The 20,170-nt window shown below is 42.1% G+C and overlaps 1 protein-coding gene and 1 long non-coding RNA gene across 3 annotated transcripts in view; one reads left to right on the forward strand and one right to left on the reverse strand.

Annotated features, from left to right (window-relative positions):
- Positions 1-6,838, forward strand: part of LOC113576743 — a 43,296-nt gene extending 36,458 nt beyond the window's left edge. The window contains exon 3 of the long non-coding RNA XR_003410550.2: positions 6,612-6,838. This is a non-coding gene — a long non-coding RNA (uncharacterized LOC113576743). The remainder of the gene's footprint in view (positions 1-6,611) is intronic.
- ror2 (receptor tyrosine kinase-like orphan receptor 2) overlaps positions 1-20,170 on the reverse strand; it is a 60,774-nt gene that overhangs the window by 10,936 nt on the left and 29,668 nt on the right. For both annotated transcript variants that reach the window (XM_027009002.2, XM_035535440.1), the window contains exons 2-4: positions 8,490-8,570; positions 2,672-2,959; positions 1,417-1,447 (exon numbers count right to left, since the gene is read on the reverse strand). In XM_027009002.2, coding sequence (XP_026864803.2) covers positions 1,417-1,447; positions 2,672-2,959; positions 8,490-8,570 — 400 coding nt within the window. The remainder of the gene's footprint in view (positions 1-1,416; positions 1,448-2,671; positions 2,960-8,489; positions 8,571-20,170) is intronic.

The following is a 20,170-nucleotide window of genomic DNA, read 5'->3' on the forward strand; positions in this document are numbered from 1 at the left end:
GAGCACTGTCACACTGGAGCACTCTGTCATCAAACACCACACTGCACAGTTCTGGGCTTCATCAGCAAAGCCAAACAAACTGGCCTACCATGCTATTTACATGTACAGACCATATGAATGCCTCACATTCCCACAGTATGAACTTTAGCCAAACAGTCCTCAGGACTACCAGCATTGGCCCTATGTATTAAAAGTTTAAATACATTAGTCAAGGCATCTCAGTTCAGCGTTAAGTACAGGATAGTTGGAAACATCCGTATCACTTAGTAAATTTAGCATGTGTCAACATGTGTTGTTTTGTTCAGAAATACATTTCAAAGCAAATAGGTGCATTTCATGCTTAGACTTTGTCGTCACGCATCCTCTTAGATGTTGGAACCAAGTTGGGAACAATTAAAACCTCGCCTCTCGCTTTCCTTCTGTAGCTGAGGGTGACTGCCAGACCTTCCGCCTAGGTGGAATGAGAAAGGCCCTTTGTTGCCTGCAGAGAGCCGGGCCATCTCAGGCTCCTGCCACACAAAGGACCAACGGTAGATGCCAACACACCTCAGCTCACGAGTGCCTAGCATTTACAACCAAATAAAAAACACAGTGAGGCAAATGACAGAATATGAAACAAGGGAGAAGGGAAAGAGAGGTAAGGATCAGGGAAACCTTCAGGGAAACAGTGAAAGTTTGAGGAGCATGTGGAGACGGCTTATGGCGGTCTGCTCAGCTGGTAATGACCACGTCAATAAAGGGGGAAACAAAGAGGGAATGATGTCATGATGTCTGCTGCCTACCCTCGACTCAGCAGCGCTTTTAACCCATTCTGAACCAGATGAGCAACGGGGGAAGGGTAGCCTGAATAGAGTAACTGCCATTTTGCTTTTCACCCATCCTAGCCATATTGACAACATTTCTCATGGAACTAAAGGCAAGAACAGAAAGAAATCACTGCCATGGCCACTTAACAGAAATGAGTTGGTCTGCTGTAGAGGAGATGCGCCCGGATGCTTACAAAGGTCTGGCCATCGCTGACTGGAACTGGGCTGATTCATCTCTGTAACTCCAACCCCCACAAGCATCTGCCCTGTCTGAGGAGTAACCATTTGTCTCTGTACTTTAGAGTGAACACCGTTTAATGCTCATCCTAGGCCTGCCCACTAAGATGTAAGGAAAAAGGAAAAATTGCATGCACTGCATGTGTAAGTGTTCCTGAAGCATTGTTTGAACAAACAAACTAGGTACCAAAGTATCCAGGGAGCACTTGTTATGAAAAGTGGACACATTGGGTCAAAGATGCATAATGACAAACAGTACACAACAGTATATAGTACAAAATGCCAAACATGCATGCACACTCATGACACTGACACACACACACACTTGTAGAGGCACCCACATAGACACACACACAAACAAACAAAAACTTACGAAGCATCTGGGCCATGGGTTGGTGATTGGCCTGTAAAAGTACACAGAAGAAAAGTGGATCACACACCAGCTCACCTGCAAAGTAAGTAATTCAACAGAACAACCAGATCTGAGTTCGCATATCTCCATCTGCTCTCAAAATTCCACATGTCACTAGTCACGTGAGACATGGGCCAGCAGTGGCAAGGGAGGTCAGCCTCCATCATGTCTTTGGCCTGGATGAATAGCTCCAATGGCATATTTGGCAACTTTCCATGGTCCTCACTGAGAAGAGAAGGTTATTACATCTGCCCAATGCTTTTATCATAAACACACTACAATGCAACACTGGGTCACATATAGCATTTGATCCAAGACAGAATGATGAACTGTTCGTGTCAGGAAGAGCTCTTTCATCTCTTCTGCCATTCAGTCTTAGCTCTTCTCTGAGAACTACCTAATGTTTTCACTCAGACTAATCTGTCGTTTGGGGTTGGGAGAATAATAGCATTATTACACTGGGATGACATTGCAGGGAGGCAGGAGATGCAGATTCACTCAGATGTGCTCCTAAAGCTGTCAGGACCACTGTGTGAAATATGGGAATCCACATCTAGTGGGGAGTTTCCCATATGCACACAATAGTTTTCCCCTGTTAAAGGGCTGGTTTGGCCAAAACAAAGGTAAGTTGTTTCTACAAAAGTGTCCTAATGCAGGCACTCTAAGATTTATACCAGTGCCATACAATAAATCTACTGCGATGCCCAACAAATATTTTGCGCATATGGTTCTGAACACAGTGCTGCCTTAGTTTAGGCTACAAACCAATGGGCTCTCCATATAATAACCTAAAATAAGCAGACAGGAAAGAAAACACTGGAGCTCTAATGTTGACTCTAAACAGTGCCAGTGAAAATACCATTATTGTGACCTGAAATGTGATGGGCAAAAGAACATTTTATACCTGGTAGGTAAAAATCTGAGAGAGCTTTCTATCGGGACACCAACCACAGGAATTTTGAAGGTGGCACGTCATTTGACAGCTATATCATTCAGTGCAGTTTTTCTATAAACTATTCGTTTAGTTTAGTTTGACCAGCAGTTTTCCCAGCAGTTTAGTTTGACCTATACCTTTGACTGCTACAGAACAAAGAAAAGTCTCAATTTAGCAGTAGGAAATTATTTCCGCTACAGTAACACCGGCAAAACCAGAATGTACTTAGCGGCCCACAAAGAAATGAACAGGTCAGTTCCCCTCACTGACTGCAGCTCTCACCCAGGCGGACGTAAAGGACGCCGGTGGCGGAGATGACTTTGAGAGTGTTGGAGGCGACACACTGGTAGTAGCCTGTGTCTGTGGTGTCCAGGTCCTGGATGCGGAGCTTGGAGCCCGACTCAGTCTTGCGGATGGAGATACGGCCCTGCTCCTGCACCACGGGTGCATCGTTCTTCAGCCAGCGGATGCTGGGTCGAGGGTGGCCAGACACCTTGCAGTGCAGCGTGGCAGTCTGGCCCTGCATTATGGTCATGTTGCTTGGCATCTCCACAAACTCCAAGAAGTATCCTGGGGGCAAAAAAGGACAAAATTTCAGGAGCCTGGACATCAATAGAGAAACGGAATAAGCCACTCGTTACCAATCCAAGCCAACCAGCTCTGATTATCTCACTTCATTGTTGTATATGCACCACACAACAGCTAAGTGGGAAGAGTGTGGGATTTATTTTTTAACTTCAAACATTTTGTGAACTGTGTGGAATTAAAATGTAAAGGTTATAGCTCCATCAGAGGCCAGAAATGCAGCAACAGTATCTCAGAGGCCAGCAACTCCTGTTTAAGAGGGCCTGAGCGCTCACGAACTGCTGAACTCAGAGGCTGCGGCAATCCACCACATCTGGATTAAGTAACTGTAGCTTTCCCCCCCCCCTCCCAGCCAATGAAACAAACACATTCTTCTGAATAGCCCCAGCTTGATGGCTTGCGGGTGGATGGTGAGAATCAGGAAGGCTTGTGTTGGTTTTGGCAGAGCTACAGTATGCGCGCGCGCGCGCGTGGGGGGGGGGGGGGGTGTTTGGTTGCAAGACAAGTATCTCACATAGGTCACACTCATTGTTAAGAGTACTTTGACAACTATGGCAAACATGCGATGGACATAATGGATGAGCTATGGGAAAGGAAATATCCATAGCCAGAGAGCCAGGACAACTTGACATAGTGGGTTTTGTGTGCCGGTGTAAAATAGCATTATAAGCACTTATTTTGAAAACTGATTTTCAAGTCATCTAAAAACAACAAAAGAAATAGCTAGGGTTTTTTAACACTTCACATAAAGACAGAATCTATGGCTATACCCGTGGAGCTTTCATTTTTGTGGATTTGAGTCAGTGTTTGGGTCAGATTTGCTTCAGAGCCTACCCTACTGATCTCTGTGGCATGCAAGATGGCACACTAGTGTGGAGCAAAGGAATGCTACATGACTAGAAGAGGGGAGAGAGAGAGAGTCAGAGAGAGAGAGGAAAAGAGTGGGGGTGAGCAAGCGAGCATGTGTGTGTGTGTGTGTGTGTGTGTGTGTGTGTGGAGATGGAGAGATGGAGAGAGAGAGAGAGAGAGAAAGAAAAAGAAAGGCTCTGGTCAGCCTCAGTGTGTGAAAGGGGTGACCTCAGAATATGAGGAGCCAGACAGAGCTCAAATAAACAGTGAGAGACCCGAGCGCCAGACCTCTACCTTATCATCCACCCATGAGGAGCCCTTTTGCCACTCAAGGCACACTCACTAGCTCCCCAGCTCTTCCCAAACACAGCTGAGGTCATGTCTATTTAGCCTACCCCTGGCCTTACGCATGAGGCTTACAAGAACAGTAACCAAAAATGGAACTGGTCAGCCTACCACTAAGTAACCCAACTAGTTGTCTGACTGTACCAAGTATTTTTTCAAATTTTTTACTTTGATCGTAATGCAAATCAACCAGAATTTGAATTCCATTTACACAGATGACAAATCACACATTTGACAAAAGAAGTTAATCTGAGACCCCAACCAATTTAACACTTCTTAAATATTTTAATAGGGTGCTTAACTGATTTCTACAAACGTCAAAATGACTAGCGTCATGGTAACTGGGAAGTGATGACAAGGGGATGATATGCATCTGAAAAAGCAGGCAGGAGAGCAAAGAAGCATGGAAGAGACATGTTAGTGCTACACAGTGACCAAGATAACACTGTGTGCAAGAGAGCGAGACAGTGAGGGAGAGGTTCTTACAGGTTCTTACAGGTTCCCCACTATCTTTCATCAGTTTGGCTCTGACTGGCTGCTCTAGGCTCAGTTAGTGCAGAGATGAGACGCAGTGTTGAGGGGGCCCACGGCACACTATGCGATTACATACCGGTGAGCAGCAGACAGCACTGCCAAAACTTTTAAGATGGGATGGGAGACCACCTCTGGCTGCAGCCAGACACCGCTGGCATGCTTCAGCGTGCTCTAGCTCTTTTTGCTGGAGGCACAATTTTGTTTTAATACCACCTCATTATGGTCACTGTCCGATGAAATCAGGCACCTGGATTATATGAGATGCACTGCACAGGGGGCATGAAGAGGGTGGATAATACATCAAAGGTGAATGAAATACACTCTGTTTGCCACCTGTTGCCAAGCTGCACAATGCTTTCGAATAGGGCAAAGTAAATCGAAATTGTGCACAGCTAACTAGCCAAGGATAGGCAAAGTCAGAATGGAAGGATATTCCAAATGTGGAATAACTCAATGCTTTGATGTTTTTCCTCCCTGTGGGCCACAGTGCTGTTGGCCAACACACAAACACAGATTGGAATAAGTATGGATAAACAGCATCGTTCTCATAAAGCGCTCGGAGTAGTCACATCCATCTGGGAGGATTTCAGCATTTTCACTTGTGGCCCTTACAACAGAATTTTTGCTCTTGTGGTTTTATTCAATTATATATAATCTAATAAACTGCTACAATGCTGGCAACAGTTATGAGGGGTTTGCATTCTGGTTAACATGCTTGCATGTGGTTAGTGTGTGCATATGTGAATGTAGCCGCTTATGATGTGAAATCTCTGCTTTGATGTTCACTTGACTGTATGACTTGGTCTGTTTCATATTGATTGATATAATGCCTGCCTGCTCTTGGGCGCATTGTGAGGGGACCTTTTAACATTCTCCAATTAGAATAATCAAAGCAGTCTCCTGCTATGTCCAGCATACAGTGCTATAAAATGAGAGAAGAGGCTGCCAGCTTTCTCCTGCAGACCGGTGAGAATAGGACAGAGACAGGCTCCGACTTGCCGTTCTGAGGAGATGTGTTAGTGCCTAGTGGTCAATGTCCCCTGATATAGTAAAAACAGATCTGCACACACACACACACACACACACCTCTGTCTAAATGACTGGTAAGGCAAATATGCTTGCTTTGAACCTTCAACATAAGAAACAAACAGAGGTCAGAAATACTTGAGAGGCAGTGAGCTAATGATCTTAGGGACCTCTGTCACTTGGCATCTTCTTTGCAACATAGCCAGAGATTAAAACTCAAATTTATGAAACCCAACCTCCAGGAAAGGGGGAGGGGTGGGGGTGGCAAAGCTTGAATAAGATTGGCTGGCAAAAACAACCTCATGCATTGGGTGAAATATTTAATGTGGTTCTCAAAAGCATTTAGAAGCTACCACAGAACATGCAAACATGTTCTGCATAGTCACAGGCATTTGCCAACAGAGTTTCACTTTTAGAATTTACTTGAAGCATGCCAGAGTAAGCTTTTACCTCAGCTGGTCCACTGTAAATTACTGTTAACTGGATCAGTGCAGGAATGCACATGGATCGCAGAGCCAAGCCACCGACTACACGGGAGTATGCTTAAAATGGCTGTGCTGCACTGGCTTGAGACAGCCTCAGACCTGACGAAATGGAAACTCCACTAACGGTGCCCATCACCACAAAGGAGCACTAACAGATGATGTCATTGCCTGCATGTTTAATTAAAGCGTCCTGGCCTGTCTTTTGGAATGCTGCCCCTCTTCCTTTCTCCCTCTGTTTCTCTCCTCCCTCTCTCTTTCAGTCTGTCTCTCTTTCTCTTCATGGTTTCTCTTATCCCCTCTGTAGGCACTCTCCCTCACATTACCCTTACTTTGTTTTCTACTTCAAGCTTTCTTCTATTCAGGGCAATCTCTGCTTCTCCTGATTTTGTTTCCGGCAGGAGGAGTTGGCAGGCAGGCAGGCTTGAGTGTGTTTGTCCTTTTGTGGGTGGCCACCATCAAGGGTGATGAGCAAGGTGGGCGGATCCGACAAGCCTGTGTAGCCCTCCCTCACCTGACCAACAGCTCAGGGCCCGTGTGAGCACCTGGCACATCAGCAATGACCATCAAAGCAACAGCACTTCTCATAAAATGCATCCAAGGTGCACACATATAAACACATTGTCCTTGTCAGACAAGACAAGTGTAATAAAAACATGTTTAATAGTGCGATTCAGAAATGTTTCTATCCCCTCCAAAAAACAAAATACATTTCCAGCTGCTGAGACTCACGTGCCTTGAAACAGTGCCTGACTTAAGAATCCACAGGGTATTAGTCATCAATACTGATCAAACACCAAGCTCCTCAGATAGGGTCATAGCTCCTACACTGGGGTAATGGGTATCAGGACCTTAAAGGCTGACAGATTCTGCACTTTCATGGGAAATAAATAACGAGAAGCTGCCTCCTCTTGGAGCTAATGCCACCTCTTCCACCAGAACACCACATACTCAGCTGTGTAAATGGCCATACAGAATGTGCAATGAAAACACAGAGGGGGCCAAAACTATAAAGCAAATAGACTGACTGAGTATAAAGTCACAACTGAGTGATAATAAATCAGACCTATGTAACCCGATGCAATGACAGACGTGCACATGCACATTCAGGCAACAAACTTGGCCAATATATGATTTTTAGCTGCTGCAAAATATACCTCTTCTGTTTGCCTATTTTTCTACAATGTGTAGAAAATCTCAAATTTAAACAGACACTGCAGTACCGACCCCAGGCTTTCAAAGGACACAACTCAGTGAGAGCAAAGCAGCTTTACTTTTTTCTTCACATTGCCATTTTACTTTTAAAAGTACAGGTTCAAGACACACTTCTCCTTGCTTGCTTTTTCTTGTAATTTTCAAAAACTCTTTCTGATTGCTTTCGTCCCCAGACCCCTTGTCCCAACGGCCAACACAAACAAGTCTCCACGGCATAGCATTCCACTTTCCTGCTCTACTATTAAGCAGCTCTGGCAGGGCGAAGTGGTCCGATTTCCTTTCTTCATGATTTATGTGTGTATAAAAGCTCTCAGCCCAGCACAGCAACCTTAAGCGTAATATATCAAGATCCCGATCTTCACTTGAGGCCTTCCTATAAAGCTTGATGTCCAGAACCAGGCTATAAATGTTCATACAGTCATTATTTCTTTTCATTGCATGGAAGTGTGTGGCCCAAAGGGCTGGTTGTCAGTACTGTTGAGGTCGACTTGGTGACCGGGGGGAGGTGGGTTTGGATTTTGCCTCCAAGTTCCATGTCAGTGTTATGGGAGGGAGAGAGACCCACCAGAGTTAATGCTTTATTTGAGGTTAATTACTTCTGGGGGTTGTAATCGCATGTCTTTGACCTGAAATTTAACTGGGGGAAATGGTCTTGTTGTTTGGGGACATAAGTTGAGATGGTCCCTGTGCACTTGTGAGTCACCAGGGCACCTCAACCAAGTGAGAACCAAAACATTTTTGGAAGGACTTAGAAGCACTAAGGAGGCTGACGGTTCAAGCTGAGAGAGGTTAAGCTTAAATTGCACTGGGCATATGCCAAAGGCTCTGGAATATTCTGTCCAGAAGCCCCAAGGTGATATCTTTGGAACGCAACCCTTAAGTAAATGATTACTCCCTCATGCAGATAAAAGCAAACATGAACCAGACAATAAGGTCTGCTGATGGTAAGCAGGTGAGCACTAATATAGCCGGCAGCACATATCTTAATGTAGCATATACTAGGTAGTCCACATTGTAAAACATGGCTGGGGCTGTATAGATGAATTCAGATCCTGCTACTGTACCTTCAGCTGTTGGCAAACCTCCACTCTGGGCCTCAGCTAATGGCTCGATCTCCCCGGACTCCAAGAGTTTCACATCAGCCACTGTGGAAGATGGACAGAGGGAGCATTAGAGGATTCCTGTTGACACAACCTTGGACCTGCAACTTGGAATATGCACTTTTGAATTATTAGGATGTGTTGAGAGGTCTGATTATACAAACCTCTCCATGTTCAATCAATTCAACTAATGCTCCAGGTTCTGCTAGGCTGAGTTTGATAAAGTGGAAAAATCCTTTTTTCCTCCTTAGCTGTATCTTTTTAACAGCAGATAGACATGCACAAGTACAGTCACTCAACAAGAAATTACAAATATCCATTTCCAATACTAAAAGCAATCATTGGAGATCAGACCTACTACACAGTATGGGCCACCATTATTTCTGCAAAAACAAAAGTGACAGTTATGGAAATAAATTTTAGGGCCAGATATTCAATGAGCAGAAACAAATGTTAGAATATGTTTCAACTCCAGAAACAAAACAGACATGACTTTTAGAAGCAGTATGGAAAAGGAAATTTGGGGCAGAACCCGGGCAACGAGCCTACAGAGGTATATTTTCATAAAGCACAGATGCTTTAAAAAAAACAAACAAAACAAAACAAAAAAAAACTTCCAAGCACTATGATTCTGATGAAAACAGGCATTGCCAAAAGCAGAGCTTTAGAAACAAATGAGCTCAACCCTGCAACAGTGTCCAAAGTACTGGCTAATTAATCATAAAACGACTCACAGTCCAGTAGATTACCATCTTTCTGATGCAGTGAAAGAGCCTTCAATTCAGTTAATTATAAAGCCGATATGAGGCAGGCTTCAGACCTACGAAATAGTAACAAGGCTTTCTGTCCAAAACCAGCAGTAACTATTTTAAGTAGAATGTAACCATAAGATGACTCGGTGTCAGAGGACAGATCTCATTCAGGGATAAATCGCTAGCGACAGCAACTGAGTTGGTGTTTATGTAATGTAATATATAATAACATGATAATTACATTCTTGTTTAACCCTGAAGGATGACTTCCTTCTGACAATAAATAACATGTGAAAATCACTGCATTTGTGCATGACAGGGCATAATTTGTGTCTGCTGACTTAAAGTCCTAATAACATGTTGTTTCTTAAAACAGTCAGGTTAGACTCCATCCCTTCACCTTTCGTGTTCCCCCTTGTCTGCTATAGCAAGACATAAAAGATCAACATGTAGAAGTCAAGATTTACGCCACTGTTATTCTTCTTTGCACTAATCTTTATGATAGTTAGCCTTGTATAAAAGTGCATTGGAGCCCATGAGTAGGAAACCACAGTTGGGATGTAGTAAGCAGCTTGTCCACACTGAGGTCATCCACATAATTAAACAGTGCTCTATTAGTGTGCAGCACTCCAGAATGCACTGCTGGCTGACCTATTAGCACATAAATGAAGCAGAGGGCTACTCCTGACTGACCTGTTCAATCCATCTTTCACAAAGCTTACAACAGACATGCAGCACCCTGGGAAATGATAGTATTATGCTATCTGTAGTGGACCTGCAAGAACATCACATTTTTATTTACATTACATTCCTGGAGTAATTTAACTTTGCAACATCACAATTATGCAAGGGATTATGTATGCATTCTGCTCTCCTCTGCTAATACCTTTTGTTTATAAAGTCTGAAATTACACTAACTTTCAAGACACGTTTTACTATACGCCCTATGCGGATGGGATTATTTGTGCATGGGGAGGCCAAGTAATATTACTATAGTCAGTAAACGACAATAACATTTTAGACCGATTCGCACGGAATAAGAAATCGCTGCAGAAATGACTGAGATGGGACTGGCTCCTCGATTTACGCACTGCCGTTACCTCTCCATTTTAGAATCCATTAATAGCAGCAATGAAATTTTAGTTTGAAAATTAATAGGCTACATGTTCATAACACGTATGTAGGCTATAGGCCGCGCTACAAAATTACTTAACTAAAGCTGCGACATCTGAGGTTTGGCACAACTTGAACGACCTAAGGTACCATGCACGACGAAACTAAATACCTTCTCCAGCACCTCCATACCTAAGAAAAACCGTCAAAAACTCATTTTCCACAGAATGAAAATATTTACCCACATGTCGATTCGCACGGGATTCATACAACCTGGGTTTTTTATTGCTCATTTTGCAGAAAAAGGCGCCGTAATCTTTAGTGACGCCAGTCGTTTTTATCGACTTTATGGCGCATTCGGACGGGACTAAAATTACTGGAAAACGCTGGTAATAAATTATCCCACCTTCCCATGTAAAACTAATCCTGTCTGAATCATACTCTGAATATTATGGCTGTGATTCCATTTGCTCCTTTCGTGTTCGGATGGACAGCTGATCAAAACCGGTTAATTCCGATATTTGGTTAGAAATTTCTTCAATGCCTTTTAAATGCAATGTCCCAGGCTGAAACTAGTGCACAACACAAACCACATCAATGAAAATGGGAATATTTCATTCAAGATATTCTGCTCAATTTTACATTAAGGTCTCCACGCCCTTCACCTCGCAGCACTTAGATTATATTGTACATATTAGTGCATCAGCAGTAGAACATAGAAGCATAGAACATATTATAAAAAACCCCCCCAAAAAAACCCCATAGAAATCGGATCTGTAATTTGGGTATAATGGAAAAATAATGTAAGGAAAACCATCATCAATTTTAGTAAGATTAAGAGATTAAAAGAAATGCGATTTTTTTGAAAATCAAGCCAGTTATGAGCACATTAAGACCACTGACAAAACTGGATATCTTGTGCAGTATAATCATTTGAACAGTTCTCCCTCATAAAAAAGTAATCAGACTTTAAACAGTTGGAACGTTACTGCTGGATGGAGAAATCTGTCTACCAGGCTGAGCTGAACCACTATTCATGGTTTACAGGGATGCAGACGTTTATATTTATGGCATTTAGCAGACGCTCTTATCCAGCGCGACTTACAAAAGTGTTTTTTCATTTACTCACAGAATAGACAGACAGATGATGCTACTTATCCTTATATGAGGTAGGAAGATAAGCTGAGCCAAAACCAGCAAAAAAAACCCAGACAGTTCTCACATCAAATGACCATTTCATTGTTTAGGTAGTACCACTGAGAAGTGTGGTTTACACTCCCCCTTTCAGCAGGCCAACACCAAGCAATATCAGATGATATTTCACCAGATATTTAACCAAATTAAAAACTAAATTGGATAAAGAACAAGCGTCCAAACTAGTTTCCTGAAGACATTGCGTTAGCGCAGGACAACCCTGCCATGGTGCTCTGCTGTACCCTGAGGGAGAAAACTAAGATGAATGTTTTCCAGCCAAATAACAGATTTACTCAGAGTGATTTATGCTCAAACAGGCTGACAAATGAAGACGGAGATGTTAATTGTTTGCATGTTCACAGTAACTGCAAAACTTGCCCTGAACTTCCTCCTGCTGCATAGCTCTAAGCCAACAACATCTTAATTTGAGGTGTGAAAAACTGTTCATCTTCAAAAATGACCCATGATACACTGGTTATAATATGAAAATGATGTGATTTGAAAAACAAACAAACAAAAAAAAAACATCTGTGCTTTTGGCCACATAGCACTTAATGACATTTTTTTGCAATAGTTAAATTTTTGCACCAACACACAAGAATTACACAGCCACCAAAAAATGGAATATGCTATGATCAAATTATCTTATATATTACTTCTAAATGCAATGTGTAGGATGCCCCTTCATGTGTAGCTTCCTGCTGACAAATAAATAAAGCATGCTTAAATCCACAGCAGTTCTGCAGCGACAAATGCCTTATACTCAAAAACACAACTTCAGCCCCTTCACCTTCACCATTCAAGGCAGACCTGTATTTGGGGTGTCTATGGCAGTGAGAGCATGGGGGTATGCACGGGGATCAACAAAGAGGCCAGTGTGGAAGCCTGGGCCAAGAGGCAGATCTGATTATTTTGGCTCTGCATGCCTGTCCACGCTTGGATCCCTGAATCGCTGTCTTTCATGGCGCATTCTCTTTTTTCAGCATGCAATGCGCCTGGCAACCGTTGGCAGGCGGGTCACTCAGGCACTTGTAAAGAGGTGATGGCAAACAGCAAGGAGGCTGTAACCCCCTTCTCCAGACAATCCTGGAGGGGAAGCCAGGCGTCCAGCATGGGAGAGTGATGAGGAGGGGGAGTAACTGCACTCTTGACCAGGTCAAAAATGTAGGAGCTTGTTAACACTCCATCTTGCCCTCTGGAGGGTCATTCTGTCTTCAGATGGTTGCCATGATCATAAAATATAAGCAAGTGAAATAAGGTCTTCCCACCAAACTCTTGACAAGGACACGAGTTGTAGTTTCACAGGTGTGGACATCCTGTAATCAAACAGAATCTGCTTGAAGCAGGTCCAGAAGGAAGAGGGAGTCCCTTCAAGCCTGTTCCATAACTATGTCTGCAGATGCATTTAGCCCAGGGTGACAAGTAGGAAAAACAGCTCCTGGAGGTGCCCCACATCCGCTGGCAGGCAGATGCTTTGACCAGGAAGAAGAAAGCCCAAGGGGGCTGAATGCCAGAGTCCATTTCTGTCCAGAATGGCCACTCGGGCAGAGAAAAGATAATAAACCCCTAGCAAGTGTCCCAGTCACTAGATGGGCATTTGAAGGGAAGAGCCAGATTTCCAAAGCCAACCTTCCTTACTACATATTAGAAGGGTTACTGGAGTTGGCCAACTGGGGGCCCTTTCAACAGCAGTGGGCTAGCATTCTGGTCATCAGTGAATTCCTCTGGCTACACACACACACACACACACACACACACACACACACACACACACACACACAGTCACAAAACCTCAATTGTACAAAGAAGAGCATACAAGCGAAGGCTCAAATATTTTAACATTATTTTTATATCGCCATGTAATAAGCATATCTACTACCTAGGGAAGGGCAAAATGATCATCATAGCCTGCAAGCACTAGCTCATGGGCAAATATAACACAAAAAGTGTATAACATGGTGGATGGTATGAGGTAGATACCTGGTAAAGGCAGATGTTCTCTGGTGAAGCCTTTTTTGTAACTAGCTAATACCTACAGGTAATGACCAGTATGGTGAAATTACAGTCAATCATGCCATATAGCAATTAATGGAAACTGTCCATCACATCAAACCAATTTAAAAACAGGGCAAGCAAATCCACCTGCAGCATGGAATCTCTCTTGAAACATTCAATAGTTACACATGACAATTGGCATATAGCAATACCCCCCCCCCCCCCCCCCCCAAATCAATTTTATCCTAAAACACTCAAGAATTGCACAAATGGTATTGCTTTGCCTGAGGTCTAGGAGGTCCACACACCTAAATATCTGTCAGTTGTTGGCAAAAACCTGCATACGGACCACCATGGATGCTCACAAGCTGAGGCTAGGCCTGCCAAAGGGAAACATGACAGTGAGAGCAGCCTGTGCATGTGTTTTTGTTTCTTCGCAGCTGAGCTGTGATTGATTTCTGAGACGCTGAACCCAGTGCTTAGCAGTAGTTATATGTGGTCATCCACACCAAAAACATCCTTTTAACTGACTGACACTATGAGCAGAAATCAAGAGTCATGAAAAAAAAAGCTACTAGAGTTGGGTTTTAATTTTTGTTTTATTGCACTACTGGAATTTATTCACTGTGTATTAAAATGGTTAGAAAGATTACCAGTAACAAAGTGAAAAAAGTGATATTTTGAAGGTGAGGCTTTCATTCCCTTTTGTCATGCAATCAGAAAATCTTAAGAAGGTGGCACAGCAGCGCGAGAGGAGAGTGAAAGAAAGAGCAGCACAAGATGGGAGCACGAGCAGCAGCCGAGTTGGTCTCCGAGTGAGGTCCGGAAGCATAGAAGTGTGGCATGCTGTGGCGGCCTAGCTAAAAATATGCATGCACACGCATGCACCCCCACACACAGAATGTCCAGAGAGAGAGAGAGAGGAGGGCTGATTTCACTAAAAGCTGCAGATTTTTTTTTGTGGTCAGAGCGTAATTACATAGCAGTGCCCTAGCTCTGCTCCTCAGATCTTCCACACAAATGATGGGATAATAACAACCCTCCAAGCACTCGCCACTCCACAAAACTCAGCAAAGCTCTGTGTTTATCGACACGAATTCTGGTAGTCATAACAAGGCCGCTAAATATAGAAGTGCAACAGGTCGTTGAATAAAAAGGACACAATGCAAAAATTGTCTCTCTCACTATCAGGTTCTTGTGTATACCTTAAACCATAATTAGGGTGGCTGTATGCTGTGGTAGTTCAGTTACAGACCCAACCACACTCATTATAAATCATATCGGGTATCACTAATTGAGCACCATGCAAAACAAAGACTAGCAAGCCCTGTCTCAAAAGGTTACTTGGGTTTCTTGGCTATGAATGTTTTATGACATATGCACCAAAGGGAAGTCCACCACAGCACACTTATGTCCCTCACTAAATGAAAAAGAAAACCCTACTTGTACATAATCTAATTCACAGCATTCAGCTTAATTGAAAAGACCAAAAGGAGCCCCTCATGTAATTAAAACCAGTTTAGCTTATTAGACTTCTGAATAATAGTACAAAACTGTGGCTCAAAATTCCTCTATGGCTACGACTTCCATTGCACAATAAATAACCCTTTTCACCATCAAGCAAAAAAAAAAAAATTCCAGCTATAATAACATTTTGACAGATAATCATTCTGGGCTTCAGTTATGAACAGTAGGAAAAGTATGAATAAATCTGACATAATGCTTAATTAATACACAATCCCAAAACAGGACTATGAGCACAAGAGCTTCAAGTCCTGTTTGTTCTGCCAACCCCCTGTTTCACTATACTATCAGTAGAACAGCAGCCAGGCCCTGGAGCATGGCTTAGGATCTCACAGCATACCACACAAAGTGCCTGCAAGAGCTTATAATGGGCTAAGATACAAGACAACAGGAACTGTTTCATTTTGCAGTACTTGTGTGCATCTCTAAATTGCTTGTTAAAGTTGCACATAGCAAATTCATTTTGGAGGGTGCATGCTACCAGTGTTTTAGGCAGAAGGAAAGTGGCCTTGTTAGAGAGGGTCTTCACTAGCAAGCGAAGAGCATCTTGAAGTCATACAGAACTTTCAACAAAAAACTTTGCTGAGGATAAAAATACAGTACAGCTACTGTCTTATTTAAATTGCAGTCCTCCAAATAAATAAACAAATAAATAAATATCCAAGATGAAAATTGCATTAAAATATTACAACTATACCATAAATTATTCAGCAGCCATTTCTTAAATGCATGTTTAAAGCTACTCTGAAGAAAAACCAGTGGTTTATTCTAGATAACTGAAGCAATATATAAAAAGCATGTTTGTGTCCATTAAACTCTTAAATCTAAATGGTATACAGTTAGTTGCACTCTTTCTAGTTGCATAATTGTGAAGATGGTTTACTAATTTAAGCAATTAAGTAGTTAGGGACTAGTTCATTTAGAATTTTGTGGGTCTTAATAGACTGAGGAGAGCAGTTATGCCAGAGGGTAGATGCATAATCCAAATGAAATAATGCACTTGCCAAAGTTTTTGAAGTTGTTAGATCTAGTAATGCAGCTGTCCTAGCTAAAAATGTGGTCTTTTGTCCAATTTTAATGAATGCCTTTTGGGCCATAGCCTTCCTTGATAATTGTTCATCTAAAACACAACCTAAATACTTAGCAGATGCTTCTTGGGACCAATTTTAATGTAGTGTGATATACCCCATTGGCTAATAGGAGAACTATGAAGATGTAGTTCTCTTGAAATTAAATATTTTTAAGAGAAAGATAAAGAGTATTTTAAACAGTATCTGGTTTTCTTCCCCCCGCCACATTTTTGCAATGCAAAAAAACTGTAAACAGTTTTACAGCCATTTGCTAACATTAAAATAATTACAGTTAATCATACTCTGTTGGGATTTTTATTTATTTTTTTGCTCCCACAGCATTGTAGATACGTTCAGGCATTATGAGTTATGGTGTGCATAAACAGTTTAAAATTCACCATTACTGAAAATTACAGTCAAAGAAATTCAGGGTTGGCTGCACTGGACATTTTTCCAGCAAACAATTCAGCCTGTATCCAGTCATAAGTCATCATAATTTCAGCTCTAGAGCCTCAGCGAGTAAGGGAGCGGGCAGGACCAAGAGCCAGCAAATACCTCAGGGACATGGATGGTGTGGCAGAGCAGGACTCAGATCAAAAGACTAGAGGGCCCCAACACTCGCCCAAGAACATGGCCTTTGGGAAAAGGGCTTAGGGTTTTCTGTGAACATGGGGTATATCACAAAGCAGGACATCTGGATATTTTTTTTTTTAAATGGCCAGAGCTAGGATTATTGTCCTTTTGGGATAATACCTGGCTAATCAAGAAATCTCACTGTATCAAAATAGTCAATAAAAGAGATGATTCTAAAGATGATTCATGTATTTGCTAGAAAAGCCACAGTCTCTGCATTGTGGACTTGCTGGATTTGACTTTAACTTTCCATACCACCTCAAGCAAAGGAAGTACCAAATATGTATACACAGAGTTACACATCTACTTAAAATGGTGTCCCATTGGGTTGATGCGATGCATTAAATGTGGTTGGGCTTTGGTCTTCGAAAGAATCTCCAACCCTTCTGCAGCCCATATAAGACTATGATGGCAGACACCGGGCAGAAAGGAAAAACACCTTCAACCTCATGTCCAAGACTCCAGATAAGCAAGTGGGAGTGGTTGAGATTAGTTCTACATCTTCCCGTGACATTCTGCAATCTCTTTTATTTACCATTACCTGAGCAACAAAGCCCATGGTCTGGTGGTGTTAAACTTCTAAAGCAGGGCATATTTCTAGGTTTCTGGAAGCACTTGAGGAAAATAGCTGAGTAGGTCCCACTCTTGCTGCACAAGAATGGATGATATATGGTCAATACCACCAGATGGTTGATCTCCATTATGGTTAACCATACTACGCAGCTTTGGGCTGGTGTTGAATGCAAGCCAATGTAAGAGGCAATGACATAAATCCACAAGTTATTCTTGGCTTAAGGCTGCAGGGTGTACTGTAGATGTTAATGGGTCAGCAGACATGAACAAGAGAGTTTGCAGTATTGGGTTTTACGAGATGCAATACTCAGCTGGATTATGCTGGTATCTGAGATTGTGTGTGTAAAAGAGGTGATCGCATTTGCCCAGAGAATAAAAAAAAAACCTGGTGGGTTTAAACGACACCACCGTTCTCCAGTAGTGCAGGAAACAAAACATTCTATCTTCATTCCTTTCTGCCCCTCTGGAAATACAAGACAAATAAATATGCTGTCAAGAGACTTCAGGTTCTAAATAGAACAGTGTGTCCAGTTACATGACACAGTAATCTCTTAAATTCTGGCCTATAAACGGCTAGTTCCTATAAGGTTTTTCTCAGATGTGTGGTTTATGAAAGGAAATTTCACATTTCATTAATGGTGATCACTATTCATGTGATTCATATTGCATCAGAACAGTGTTACATATCAATCCAACAAAACACAAGGGGGCTAAAAATGTAACACCAGCTATCAGTAAAGAACCAATATTTGGGAAAGTCATTGTTTTTAAACTGTGGGACACTGTCTTGACTAGAAATCTTCACTACATCTAGGTTAAATACTGTGGTACCAAGTAGCATATGAGGCTCTGTAGAGATCGGCCCATGTATTACCCATCTTTAAATTTATACAAAGCTTGTGATCTGTTGGGATGTGTTAACCTCTTTGTCAAATTAGCAAGAGTATTAGTATTTTAGACAGAGTTATTTTTACACACCACAAAAATAAGGGAAAAAAAGTTTTTTGATGTGTATTTCTGGAGAAAATCACATTATCATTCCACTTATTCATGATGTTGGTGACAAAACATTTGGATGCTCATCCAAAACAGAAAAAAAAAAAAAAGCATTAAAACATTTCTCACTCTCTTTCTCACCTTTTAATGGAAGAAGCAGACATTTCCAAAGTAAGCCTGATCATTGTGGGCACTGAAAGTAACATGCCAACATACATCCAGTTTAAACAGTCCTGCTGGCTGGTCTCAGGAGGCATGAACTTTTGGACTCTGTTTTTCTGGTGTTTAATGCTCCTACTGGAAAGCTGACAAAACACATTAACTAAGCATCAGCAAACTCCAACACATCTCAATGGTTTACATCGAGCTAACCTAAACACCCCCAGCCCCAACCCCCAAAAACATTTTCTCACTCTATAACTCTGGCAGACTTGTGAGAATGGTGGGATGTTTGGCCTAAGGCAGTGGCAGTACTTTTTGAGTGAAAAGAGGAGGGGTGTGCTGGTTGGCAGATTCAAGAGTTCTTGGCTTGAGTCACGTTTGCCATTGGCTGATGTTTCTGCCAGCCTATAAGTTTACTTTACAAAAGTAAGGAGACAAATTCTGTTTACACAAGTTAGTCCCCACTGGGAGATACGTGCCATCGTTAAAGATATGCATCCTTTCTGATGTTCTCTCTGAAAACACAACCTGACTGAGCTAAGAGGTGCTAGAGAATTATGTAAATATACAAATATTTCCTTGTAGGGGGCAAGAGAGACTGACTAAAGGCCTGTAAAAAGAGAACTGACACCTGTTTGCTCAGCTAAGGTTAGGGATAAACATGAGAATGCAAAGTTCTTGCAAGCATTGCTAAACTTGCTCTAGCAGGCCTCTCCTCATGCTGACTACTATGGAGAACTGGCTTTCATCACATGAAGGTTGTCAGGGGCAAACTACTAGCCTCTGGGCCTACACCACATAACCATGATCTGCAGATGTCAGTCCTCACAACACAACTTGAATGATTCACACATGCACAACATATACCTTGATTAAATTGAACTGTCCTTTTTCTGCTGTAACACTATAAAGTGACATGGGAATGCACACTGCAAAACCTGATTTGCTGAGCTTCAAGCAGTGAAATAGTTTATGACTACCTTGGCTGATGTTTAGGTGCCCTTGTCTGTGTGTGTGGGAGGTGGTATACAAGGTATACAACTAGGCCAAAAAAGCATAACTTGGTGATTTTTCCGTAAATAACTCGAACTCTGCAAATCTGATTTTTTTTTTTAGTATAAGAATTGGACATTCTGTCTGCCATTGAAAAAGTACAGGGACTGGGGGAGGAGCAACAGGACCTCACTGATAAACAAACAGGAAGAGGCAAGGCCAGTGGTGTGGCTCGTCTGAGTCTGTGACTCAAGAGAAAAAATAGAGGAACTGTACGTTTCCAGCATTAAAGAGGACAATATACACAAATGGTAAGGCCGTTCAGATGGTTTGTTAATCATGCATTATAAAATGTTTGTCCTGTTCCCACGCCTTGGCTTTTATGTGAGCGCTCCATGCCTTGCATGTGCTGCTGTATGTCCAAATACCACAACACACAAAAGAGTTAACAGGATATATGCTCTGAAAAACAGCCATGATGCTTCACTGCTCAGTACATACCAAAGGGTTAACAGGATATATGCTCAACGCGTCACTGCTCACAACAGATTTTATCTAACATTAAAAACAATTCTAAACATCTCCACCACTGGTCATTAAAACCAACATTATATAATTTAATTAAATTGAAATTCAGGAG

Source organism: Electrophorus electricus, chromosome 17 (genome assembly GCF_013358815.1).
Source record: "Electrophorus electricus isolate fEleEle1 chromosome 17, fEleEle1.pri, whole genome shotgun sequence".
Classification (NCBI taxonomy): domain Eukaryota; kingdom Metazoa; phylum Chordata; class Actinopteri; order Gymnotiformes; family Gymnotidae; genus Electrophorus; species Electrophorus electricus.